Source organism: Corticium candelabrum, chromosome 14, assembly GCF_963422355.1.
Source record: "Corticium candelabrum chromosome 14, ooCorCand1.1, whole genome shotgun sequence".
NCBI lineage: Eukaryota > Metazoa > Porifera > Homoscleromorpha > Homosclerophorida > Plakinidae > Corticium > Corticium candelabrum.
In genome coordinates, this window is record NC_085098.1 from 6,096,134 (window position 1) to 6,108,782 (window position 12,649).

Consider the following 12,649-nt stretch of genomic DNA (forward strand, 5'->3'; position numbering starts at 1 on the left):
CTTACAGGTATGGCTTGAGTATGAAATGGAGTGGGTGCAGTACTGAGTTAGATATTTTGACAATTAAGACAAGCCACGATTTTGTTTAAAAAACGGCCATTGACCCAACAGCTCATTATCCAAAGCTCAGTAGCACTACAACAACAGTGAATAAACAAACGCTTCTAAGACCTTTGTCTGTTGTGTACAGATTGAAGGAAAGTTGTGAGCCATGTATCCATTACCATTTCATTGTCTCTTAGCCACCTTATGTTGCTTTTAATTTTCTCCAGTGCATGTGAAACCTCACTTGCACCAGCTCCACTCTCACGATGTGAAAAGAATGCTTTGAACTGAGAAATGCAAGACATCATTAGTGTCAACCATCTGTGTTATAAATGCACTCACTTCTTCCATCTCAAAGTTAGTATTGAAATAGTTTGCAACATATCTTATCATACGGCCAAAAGAGAATGATCCGTCGCTGAACCTGAACAAACGACTGTCAACACACTGATTTTATTGATCGTAACAAGACCAACTTAGCAAACAGACTATCCCACTGACGTCGAACAAAGTCCCATGCTAAGTGACGACCTAGAGGGTTAAAGGACACGTATGCTATAACTGACACGCTGTCTTGAGTTCTGATTTTCGTTTCATCGATAGAATACTCAAGAAATCTGCAACACAGTAGACTCAAACATCAGCAAACTAGCAACAGACAGACTGCTATCAACGAACAATGAAAATACTCTGTATACTCTTGGTCTATTGTATGTACTGTAGTTCTATAAATGTGTACCTGCTTAATATCCATGGCTGTTTGGTCTCCGCTAAAGCTCTCAGACAAGCTCTCTTCTCATTAGGAACATCAGTCGTTTGAAAGAGCTTCCAAATAAACTCCCATTCATTTTCTCCGCCATGAGCCACTCCAGCCCCATACACTGCCCTGTGCAGGTCAGGAGGAATTCTAGAAGTGCACACAAATATTACAGTTTCAGTTACCTAATTGTGTCTGCAAGAGAGTAGTATACCTAGTGTTCTTGTTCATGAAGTCACTGAAGATTGACCTTGCTTTCTGCATCATCGATATGTTTTGATACAGACAGTCATACTGCCAGCCTAAGTAGAGGATCTCTCCTCGCAACCGTCTAAACATGACTAAATATAATTATGACACAGTTGGGTTGCAAAGCAAACTACATTTCACCATAGTACATTCTGACTGACATTTTCAAGTATACTTATATACTGTACCTCTCGATGTGAGTGTCATTAATACCCACTTCCCATCCAAGATAATCAGCAACAGGCTGCAGCAACTGGCACATAAATGCCTGCATATTCACACAAAATTGGACTGCTTAACACGAAAATGCACGGAAAATGTACACCTTGAATTTCCCAAATACAGGACTAGTGGCAAGCATATTTCCAATGTACACCAAATCGCTTAAAGCTGCCGTCCAAGGCACATAATGCTGTTCATTGCCAAGATATTGAATGGTTTGCAACGCAACAGTCAGATCTAGCTGACTTGCTCTGAAATTAAAGGATCATATATTTAAGTTTGACAGAGTCAAACGCTTCAGACTTGCCTTGAGAATGCAAATGCATCTGCAATCAAACCCGCTCTATCACGGGGACTGAAAACCTTTGTAATAATGCCTACCAGTTTCTTGTCAGTGAATTTAATTAACTAGACTACATACCAGATGGTTCAGCCGAAGTTGGGACGATAATTTATTCCACTTGTCAACAGTGTAGTTGACACGATAGTATCCCGTCTGGTTCACATTCACTTTGATCCATTTCATATTAGAATTGCCCAGTGGTATCTCTAGGAAAAACAGATACTCGGAATTACATAGTCTTAGAGGCTGTGCAGTGCATATTATATATTAATTACATCACATCAAGCAACAACACTAAAACTACATGCATACTGAGTCAATATTGTGACGAGTACATTTTCTGTCTCAACTTGAGCTGTGCTTCCTTGACCCTGTGTACATACAATTCCAGATTCTATGATAACGCAAGTCACTGAGTGACTTCGTATCCGTTACAGACTCTGGGTGCCAAAGGCTGGTTGTAAACAAGTTACAATAATAAAACAAAAAGAATACTCTCAACAAGGCCAAAGTAAAAGGCTAGTATGTAATCTAGATAATGCCCCACTCTTAGGCCTATTATCCACGCAACCAAAAATTCAAGTAACCTGTTGTCGTCTTGTTAAGCCAGTGTATCTTCGATGTTCCATCCATTGTGTCTGTGCGGTAAGTGATCGGAATACTCCAAATGTAGCTACATGCCAAACAAAGACCACAACATCCATATCACTTACTGTAAAGAAACACATAAAAATAACAAACTTGTATTTTGATGGGGGAGGTATTGATGTTTGATTAAGAAGGAAGTGCTTTTGATGCAGCATGATTATGTGGCCATTCGAGGCTGCTTCCACATTGACAACTGGAAATCCGATCTGTTCAGTCCATGTGCTCATGATGTCAGCCACAGTTAGACCATCGTCCAGAGTTGTTGCCTGTGAGCAACAATTAGTCATAAGTATGACCATAGTAATGACTAAATTGCTTACATTATCCAAAGCATCAAGTAAATCTCCCGTCTCTGCATTACTGTACGCATGAGCGTTCAAGTATGACTGAGAACAAAACATCATTAAACTGAAGCATGCTATCTCTACACATAAGGACAGAACGCCTGTCTGTCGGTCACTACATATATTTCTTATACAAGACATTATTACAGTCTATGCTAAAAATCAGCACGTTCTAAGAGAACTAGGACCCAAGAGGTCCCTATGTACAACTAAGAGTCAAACAGTTGACAATAAGCTGTTAATCTGTCTGTCTGTCTGTCTGTCTGTCTGTCAATACATATATTTTCCATTTAATTCAAATGTTTACATCATGAGCAACCTAACACTAACACAACAAGACCATTATGGTCTTGAAGCATACAAAATTACACTGCACAAACTACAATTTGACGTTCTAATCTCGCTATGCTAATAAGTTTGCTCAAGATGACTTTTCCATCTGTCTGTCTGTCTGTCTGTCTGTCCATCTGTCTGCTCAGCTATGCCATCCGCTTATGTTAGAAAATACAATCACTGCCACTGATTCAGTTTACTGAAACATTGTCTAAATACTGAACATGTATGGTATTTGACAAGCTACTTGTCATTTGTAGATTCAATTATTGTCACTTTAATTAATTAATTGCCTGTTTATATCTGATACATGTACGTGTACCAACATTGAGTCCTTGCAAAAAGTCTTCTTTTCCAATAAATTCATACAGCATTTGAAGAATCGAAGCACCCTATCATAAACCACTTCTGTCGCATTCCAGTTGCATGCCAAGCACGATGTTCTTACCTTATCATACGAAATTGCATCAAATACACTGCTGATGTCAGCAGGAGTTTCAACAGTCACATCAATAGGGTGTGAACTAGCCAGGCTGTCAATAGAGTAAGCATACTCAACAGTATCAATAAAGAACTGATCATGCTGCAAGACAAATAGCAACTGTAAGTTGATTTCACACGCTAGTTACTTCAATGTCCTTAAACACAAAATTGCCACACAACGCAACAATTAAATCCATTGTTTCATAACTCTCACACAAACTCAGTATAAATGCCTTTCTTTACCGTTCAGTCTACTATGAGATTGGGATGCAGCATGTACCACTCGTGGTTTTAGCCAACTTGTTGGTACTGTACACAGAGCATCCAACATCACCCTGCATAGGCTTGTTTCAGTTTGGCAAGAAGGGCATGAATAGTATGGGTCTAAGAGAGCTGTCAATAGCACGTACATGTGTGTCGCCTGAAAGATTTCAAATATCCATCTTGCCCATTGCACAAATCATTATAATCACTGAAAAATCATATAAACTACAAAAACACTCTATTCTAATCAATTAATTAATTATTAATTATTGTTGTACATGTATGCAATTGTGCAAATTACATATATCAACCAATCAATAGTCAAGCGTAAGTCGAGACCATAATCTAGTAATACTCACCATATGCCAACCTGAAGGAACTACATCCGTCCCAGTGTATTCAGTGCAACCACTCTCTGAATTACCGTGTTCCAGACAGCTGGCAACTCTCTCGGTTCCAACGTATTCAACATAGCTTGCAAAGCCCTCATTTAACCAAAGGTTATTCCACCATTTCATTGTCACTAAATTGCCAAACCACTGTTCAATACAAACATTGCCCTGATTACAACTAACATTTATCTAAAATCTGACTTATTTGATTCTAGACCTGATGTGCAAGCTCATGAGCAATGACAACAGCAACCCGTTGTCTATTTGCTGATGACGACGTTTGAGGATCAAATAGCAAATCTGTTTCTCGATATGTGATCAGACCCCAATTCTCCATTGCACCAGCGGCAAAGTCAGGAATTGCAACTAGATCTGTGCAGATAACATTCAGTAGCACACACCTGATTTGCTATTAAATTCCAAATTTAATGTTTCAATTAAAGTAAACCTGATGTCAACCAGTGTTTATTGTCTATAATTAAATCTACCGACAAACGGACAGATAGGAAAACACAAACACACAGATATAGACAAACAGGCAATATTTGAAAAATGACCAGATTCATGATAAACTGATGACTAAATACATAGACTATCTCCGTCTGTCTGTCAGATTTCAATTTGAAGAAAGCGTGGTTAAAGTGGATACCTAACTAAACAAACAATCTCTACAACTGTCAGTCTGTCTGTCTGTTTGTCTGTCTGTCTCAGTACATATATTTCCATTTAAATCAAACGTTTACATCATGAACAACCTAACACAACAAGATCATTTCAGTCCTGAAGCATACAAAATCATACTGCACAAACTACATTTCGACGTTCTAATCTCGTTATGCTAATGAGTTTGTCTGAGACAACTTTTGCATTTGCAACACTGTAGAGTCACTGAAATAATTGATCACCACTTGGTCTTGAAGTCGGTCTCATTTCGTCTTCCTTCATCATCCCTTGCACTCTTTGCCAGCTTGTTCAAATATCTAACTGCTTGTTCGCCCCAACAGCCAAAATGTTCGAAAACAAGAGAAATGACCAATGGACAGGATCCTTCTGGCAGCATCTCAGAATTATACTTTGCCTCTTTCTTCTCCTCCAGTTTCATTGCTGCACTCCTTCTTCTCTGGAGGCTGCCTTCACTGAGTCCAAACACCATGGATCAGCCAACAACACATCTAATTCAATGTCTGCATCTGAACCTGGGTCAAAAATGAGGATGTCCGACCTCTTGTCACTGTTGACGTACCTGTATGTATGTATGTATGTATGTATGTATGTATTATGTATGTCTGTCTGTCTGTCTGTCCGTCCGTCTGCCAAGTGTGTCTGTGTCATACTGACAGGCTTCAGCAACAACCAGCATCAAGAACAACACACCATTAGGATAATACAAGTATCAGTAAACGATCAAAGCCCTCAAACCATTGTACCTTGCTTGGGAAGAGGGTACTGTATACCAAAGAACTCTTCATAATAGTCAATAATCAATGAACCACAATAGAGTGCCCACGACGTTTGGTTAATCAAATCAGGACGAGCCCACACTCTTACCTATAATACAAAACCCTAATTTACTACTTATATCATTATATACAACTGCAAATAACAAGCTTACTGTAATATTGGAGCGAGTGGTCGTCTCAACAAAGTCAAAGTCACTCACAATGAACGCCACGAGATAAGTGCTCATCTTTGGCGACTTCATGAAATGAGCACGTACCAGCCCGCCACTGAGCGTCTCATTCCACCAGGTAGGCATGTTCGATTGCACCTTATGCTGCCGAGGGTCGTACACGATGCTGATGTTAAAATGAGCCTTCATAGCCGGTTCGTCAAAGCAGGGAAACGCAGCACGAGCATCAGTTGCTTCAAACTGAGTCGTAGCAATAACACTGACACAATACAAACAAGCATGCACTTTCATACAATGCACCTTAAAACAATAAATTGTAAATATATCTGGTAACCTTGTATATAGTACGCAGGCCTGTAGGAAGCATTTCAAAAGTGGTCTGGCCTAATGCGCACTAAGAGGGTGTGGTCCAAGGATAGTCTGCCAAGCAGCATACTGGTATCTAATAGTCTATTGCATAATGGTTCTTGAATAATTACTCTCGTTTACCATCAATTACTGTAATAGGTCAATGACCTGGGAGCAGCGTACATAGCAATTAAGTCAAATGCTATAATTTGCTTTGATTTGAACTATAAATATATGAGTTATTTAATCACCTATATTTTCAACCGAAAGTTTCGAGCAATCGTCGATTGTCCGAAGTACAGTTTTGAAAGGTAGTCCAGCCAAAATAAATGGACTGACCACACTGGTTCCTACAGCCCTGGTACAAATACTTTATAGTAACAGTTTTAGTTATTATTATTTAGTAAACTATTTAAACTTTAAATCATCATAAATTGCTTACTGTGTCTTCCCATCTTTGCTTCTGTACTTGCTTCTGTAGAATCCGGCCAAACCCACGCTCAGTCTGCTCTGCCAGTGAAATACCAGCCGAGCTGTTGTCCCACCATTGAGAACTCCATCTAATTTCATTACATAGAACTGAGTTGATTTGACAAAGAATGGCGTTTCATAAGTAATGTCTGTTCCATTGCTGTCTTGCACGGTTGAATAAGTGATGTTCATGTCTCTTGCATGGACTATGACCACATTTGTTGTTTGATTCACCTTCACTTCAATCACAACGTTTCCCTCTACCGTTTCGCTAGCTAAGTCTGGATGCACATTTACCACATAGTCTGTAGGAACAATATCACCTGGAAGGCGTATTTCATTCCAAACAAAATGCTCTTTGGTAGCAGGTAATGTGCTGCTAGGTCGTTCTGATGTAGGTGTTGTAGGTTCCTCTGTTATCTTTTCTGCAGTCGTTTGTCTGGTGTGCGAACGAGTGGCTACAACTATTAGAGCAGCAAGCAGACTGATGGACAAAACACAGAGAAACGTGATGACAAGAGGAAGGCAACGGACTCTGAGCCGTCGACTGTTTGGCAGATTGTATTTCCTAGTTGACGACAGTTTTCCATTTGTCGTCGTTAGATCCTCAAGAAATTGCGTGTCTTCAAACTCAATGTCCGATTCGGATGTTACGACGGCCATGATCGAATTAGTTCGACGCAATGCCCGGATAAACTCGGAATTAAATACTCTACAATTTTAGATTTACTTGAATGGGCTTTAGTAACCTCATGTGAACCAACCAAGTGTATTTAATGTAATCCACCATGCAAAGAAACTACTTGTAATAATGAACTCTTGCTGCCGTACATGTACCACATTGTTGAAATATTAATTAATTAACTAATAAACTTAGTCATGACTGAAACGCGTTCAAGATCATAAAACTACAATTTATCACTAGACTACACTACCTACACAGATCCACTAGTACTATTAGAATACTCATCTGTCAGAGAATCCAATTCCTGCAAAACCTACACACAATTGAAAATTTTGAGAACAAGGCACACCGATCTATCATAACAATAGTGTGCCAGTCAATGCAGACCACAATAACAACATACCTGTGAAGACGAGGGTCTCTCGTGCCTATCATAATGCGTGCAGCGTACCCCAATGTCAAACAACCTTCTAGCTAGCTCAGAAGGCCAAGCGGCCTTCGGATCAGCCATATGTGACAATCCAGATCCCTTGTCACTGTCTTTGAGATACGTGATCTGATTTAATTAAATACTAAATCAATGCGTTGCACTATGTATTGCCAAACAGCTCAAACTTACGAGGTCTTGTTTATGCCTCCTGGAGTATGGTGGCAAGCCGGTCAGAATCTCAAACAACACCTAATTCGAAAGCTGAATTGTACACAAAATGTACAACCAAACAGATGAAGACTGACCATGCCAAATGAGTAACTATCACTTCTTGTGCTGAAAATGCCTTTGAAAGCTTCGGGTGGCATATAACACCGTGTTCCTACTGTTGTGGAACCACTCTCCATGAAACTAGCATCTGGTTCTTCGGGAAACTCTCCACGACACGATAATCCAAAATCTGTCAAAACTGCAGTGAGATCTGGTAGTAGTAAAATGTTGCTACTAAACAGTGACACAAAGAGATAGTTTTGACATAATTAATAAAACAGAATTGATTTGCTTGCCTCTTGACATCGCGATGAATGATAGGTGGTGAGAAGGCAGTGTGAATGTGATCCAATGCTTTGGCTACATCAGTGGAAATCTTTAATCGATCTTGCCACAATACTTGTGATGATTTCTCCTGTAGAATTAGCCATTAAGTATTACAGCAACCCACAATATGAAACCCACGATATCAAACGCAAACATCACGATAAAAAAATTAGTTAGACAAAACATCACACTGACCATTGATAACAATTCTGTCACCGTTCCACCATCAATGTATTGATATACTAAACACAGCTGTGGACCATCAGTACTCCACCCCAATGGTGTTACTATGTTTTCATGAGCTGGATAGCTATAAAGAAACAATGCACATGTGACTCATTTGCAAGACACAGCACGCGCGTGTGCACGCACGTGCACACACACACACACACACACACACACACACACACACTATTAATTAAAACAATACAGTAACTGACTAAGAACGATACTGCTCATTACTAAACATATTTTCCTCACAATGTCAATAACGAAAGCTCATTTGTAAACTGTTTCTTTGACAGACGCTTTGATGACTTTCTATCAGATCGTGCCTGAAAATGTTGACGATTATAAATTGTTCCTCACCAATTAAATTGTGAGCAATACCGATTTCAATCGTTTCACTGCTACAATCTGTTCATCCAAGATGGCATAGAAAACCTCACCAAACGTACCAGTAGCAATCAGAGCCCCACCATCTTTTCTCAGCTTCGAGTCAAAGTTGCCAGTAGCTCTCGTGAGAGTTTGGTAAGAATAGTTACAACCAGTGCCCATGGCAGAAGAGCTTTCACTGACCTAAAATGAATAGCAATTTATCTGTTAAATTCGCATTGTATGATTTCAAAGTACATTGAAATCGCCAATGACAACAGAGTCTACATGTTCGAATGTAGAAGCACACAGAGTAGAACATAAATTCTTGCTATTAGTTTAATGGCTAATCAAAATCTCCTTTACTTGAAAGGCACATGTCTACATGTATCCAAAATAAATCAGTTAGATGACCCAAGACTTTACTGAATTAACCAAATTCCAATCTCTCATCAACGTATATTGGATATTCCACACAGATAGTGTACGGCCTTAACAACTACAGACTCACATGCTTTGTAAACATGCAAGCATACCAGTTAATGTATATAACAATAATAATCAGTAAATTTTGGAACAATGTTAATTAATTAATTTACATATTATTACATACTCTTAATTCACCCACACTCTAGACATATTCATGTTCATTTCTATTATAACTCTATTAGTTAACCACTGCCACTACAATCACACAATAATATTCTATTGCAGCATCCTATTAGATATAATTAGGTTACCACCAAAAACTACTAGACATTAATATTACTGGTAATTACAACTTGCCTGCAGCTGATTATGTAGTGAAGAAGTACAATAATCATCTCTTTTGGGTATGTTGTTGTCCTCTAGTTGATGAATATCTGGTACATTGGTATCGATGATACTTTCAGCGCTAAGGCTTTTATATTTCACTTCACTAGCTTGAGCATCACTCAAAATACACCTAACGCGTTCTAATAGCTTATCTTGAAACCTCTCAGACTGCTGATGACTATCTTGAAACCTCTCCGACGCCTGATGACTAATACCACGCTCATCACCTTCAGGTTCATCATCTCCTCTGTCATCATTCTCATCATCATTATCACCATGTTTGTTGGCAGGCTCCTGTCTATTTTCGTTGTATGTTGCACCTAGGACTTGACTATCATGTCCACTAAGCGAGAAGAATCTACTCCTACCGTTCAAGTTTGACGTTGGTTTAGCAGAAATTGAAGATGGCTTGTCAGGGCGGTCTTCATGACGATTTTCCACTGCTGGTTCATAACGTGAATAACTCTTATGATACGTTTCTCTTCCACGAAACTTGTAGAATGCAAAAAATATTACGCATAGCAGTAGTAGATAAAAATACAATAATTTATCTAATTCTACAGCTACTGTGGGCAAAAAATACGTCAATTGAGCCCGAATAACGGACAGAAATTCTTTAGCAACTCCACACGAATGTTCGTTATTCAAACTGTTGTAATTGATCATTGCCTAGATACGCATGCCCTGTATTCACGCATGCGCACATTTATTTGTTTCCCGTCTAGGTCCCGTACTCTTTACCCCACTTGTTAGCTACACTTGTACATATTTGTAGCGTCTACAGCGCTATGCATCAGTATTGCCAAGGGCAAGTTCACGCTTACTCAATACTATTGGCACTTGTACATACACAAGTGTGATTCAAGGTCATTCATTTGTGTGAGCGCTTTCTACCTAGTAGTAGTAGTGGGCTCCATTGCCATTCCAATTGCTGCGTGCTTTGGTATCTACCAATGTCAAGCTAGAAAACGTTGATTACGCGAGTTTACCAGATGGAAGGTAAGAGCTATAGCACTGTGATTGCAAAAATAAGTTAATTAATTAATTAACTATTACAGTACAATTGTAATACGGTATATTGTCATCATATTACATTAATTCAATTGACCAATTTGATTGTAATTTTTATCTCTAGTCTACAGTTGTGCAGCCTGTAGCTGCAGATCTAGGACATGCATGCCTATACGTACTGCTAACAGACAATAAGCAGATTGAGACTTAATTTGGACATTGGCTGCTTAGATACAAGAACTAGCAGACCGTATTTGTATTAGAACTATTGTCTACATGTATGAATTAATGTGTGGAGTTTCCTACATTGCTGGTGCTAGTTGTCAATCATAGTGTTATGCATATGCATATACTGACTGATCCCAGATGAGTCACGTAATACTGACTGACGTATGTGTTGTTATCAACTCGTGAGCGTCTGGTCAATGACGAGGTGGAACTTGCTGTACGAGTACCTGTACCTGATCATATAATTGTTTCATGCTGACTAGATGTACAGACATCTAAACTGTTCATCGATCTACTCTAGAGTGCAATATTAGTCCTAATAAAAATTACTTAATTTATAATTAATTCATAACCACCAGTCTGCACAGAGAGTACATAAGTTAGTATCCGACTTCTCTAAGATCCTTTAATTCAAGTAGACCACTATCAAGTTATCATCTGTTTGACTGCACTCACTGCAAATATTTGTTAATAGTTAAGCATGATTAGCAAATAGTACCGTTATAAGTTATTGAAAATATGACAAAGTCGACTGCGTAGCTTCAAATTATCAAGTTGGTTAATGGTCACTTTCCACGTCCACTTCCATGCAATTGCCAATCACGTGCACTTGTAGTCACAGTGACAAACATTATTTAAAAATAAAAATAGTGTACACGCATGCTTGCATGAGTAAATAAATGTATAGATACAGCATGCAACACTGCAACAGCACCATTATATAAGCATAGTAGCGGCAACTTTGTTGTCTGTCGTACAGGCTCATTTGAAAAGAAGCTTATTTCAGCTGCTACTGCAGGAAATCTTGCATCTCTGCGAGATCTCATCGATCAAGGAGCTTACATTGATTGGCAGGATGGACAGGGTGACACTGCATTGATTACTGCAGCAAGAGAGCGCCACATCGAAGTTTGCAGAGAACTGCTGAGATATGGAGCAGACACTGCAAAGACAAATCGATGGGGAAGTACAGCCATTCACGTAGCTAGTGGCTATGGGCACAGACAGATTGTACAGCTGTTGGCATCCAGTGGGTCGGATGTGAACTGGATGGACATTGCTGGCAACACCCCAAGTCACTGTGCTGCTTATTGGGAACGAATTGGTGTTCTGGAAGATCTGTACAATAATGGAGCTGATTGGTGTATACAAAATACAGAGGGCAAAGATGTGCTGCAGTCTGCAGAAGCGGAGAAGAAATTTATGTCAGTTCAGCTGATCAATTCTATACTAAGAGCAGCCAGATCTCGAACCTCCAAGCAGCAGTTAAAAATCGGTCACTAAATAAACTTCTTTCTATGGACTACTATGACCTGTGTTTCCTTACATGTCACATTCTCTAATTGTAAACAGAAATGACAATTATTCTTCAAGTTGCAGAAACGTAATGCAAAATTATTTGATGTTTTGATAACATACATACAGTATACAAACACAAAAATTTAGATAGGTTTTGGGGCACAATGTCATGCAACAAGATGCCAGACGCTTCAATCACCAACGACGGTAATTTTCCCAGGAACCAAATAGTCCATGTATAGCATCTCTCGATTGTGAGCTCCTGCCAGACAATCAGGACGGAAGTTTTAAGAATGAGGGTCCATCAACCCTCGACCAAATCCTAAACCCTCACATACTATAGTTCTACTAAGAATGCACGAGTATACCAAGCTGGCTAGACCAGCTGCAGATTGGGTGCCAAGCTGGAGTTCCATGCTGTGCCACCTCTAGATCCACGTACCTCTGCTCATACTCAATA

At 39.3% G+C, this 12,649-nt stretch overlaps 3 protein-coding genes across 4 annotated transcripts; 1 reads left to right on the forward strand and 2 right to left on the reverse strand.

The window, feature by feature from the left end:
- Nucleotides 1–25: 25 nt before the first annotated feature.
- On the reverse strand, nucleotides 26–7,197 carry LOC134190224 (aminopeptidase N-like). Its single transcript, XM_062658659.1, has 19 exons — nucleotides 6,501–7,197; nucleotides 5,693–5,969; nucleotides 5,508–5,628; nucleotides 4,298–4,452; nucleotides 4,048–4,227; nucleotides 3,390–3,524; nucleotides 3,268–3,333; nucleotides 2,585–2,650; nucleotides 2,358–2,530; nucleotides 2,204–2,289; nucleotides 1,695–1,822; nucleotides 1,581–1,636; nucleotides 1,377–1,524; nucleotides 1,240–1,319; nucleotides 1,017–1,133; nucleotides 785–952; nucleotides 522–662; nucleotides 388–469; nucleotides 26–332 (listed from the first exon to the last, which is right to left on the reverse strand). The coding sequence occupies exons 1-19, from the start codon at nucleotides 7,190–7,192 to the stop codon at nucleotides 165–167; spliced, it is 3,039 nt and encodes a 1,012-aa protein (XP_062514643.1). The 5' UTR covers nucleotides 7,193–7,197; the 3' UTR covers nucleotides 26–164.
- A 155-nt stretch (nucleotides 7,198–7,352) lies between these two features.
- On the reverse strand, nucleotides 7,353–10,319 carry LOC134189766 (uncharacterized). The gene is made up of 9 exons (XM_062658136.1): nucleotides 9,622–10,319; nucleotides 8,851–9,039; nucleotides 8,722–8,795; nucleotides 8,437–8,551; nucleotides 8,211–8,329; nucleotides 7,950–8,148; nucleotides 7,834–7,893; nucleotides 7,618–7,770; nucleotides 7,353–7,527 (listed from the first exon to the last, which is right to left on the reverse strand). The coding sequence occupies exons 1-9, from the start codon at nucleotides 10,315–10,317 to the stop codon at nucleotides 7,465–7,467; spliced, it is 1,668 nt and encodes a 555-aa protein (XP_062514120.1). The 5' UTR covers nucleotides 10,318–10,319; the 3' UTR covers nucleotides 7,353–7,464.
- A 73-nt stretch (nucleotides 10,320–10,392) lies between these two features.
- Nucleotides 10,393–12,300, forward strand: LOC134190132 (ankyrin repeat domain-containing protein 2-like). Of its 2 annotated transcripts, none has more exons than XM_062658559.1 (2): nucleotides 10,393–10,650; nucleotides 11,651–12,300. In XM_062658559.1, the coding sequence occupies exons 1-2, from the start codon at nucleotides 10,644–10,646 to the stop codon at nucleotides 12,172–12,174; spliced, it is 531 nt and encodes a 176-aa protein (XP_062514543.1). In that variant the 5' UTR covers nucleotides 10,393–10,643; the 3' UTR covers nucleotides 12,175–12,300. The 2 variants fall into 2 exon arrangements, with proteins under 2 accessions (XP_062514543.1, XP_062514544.1); XM_062658560.1 differs by having other exon boundaries at nucleotides 11,690–12,300.
- Nucleotides 12,301–12,649: the final 349 nt, after the last annotated feature.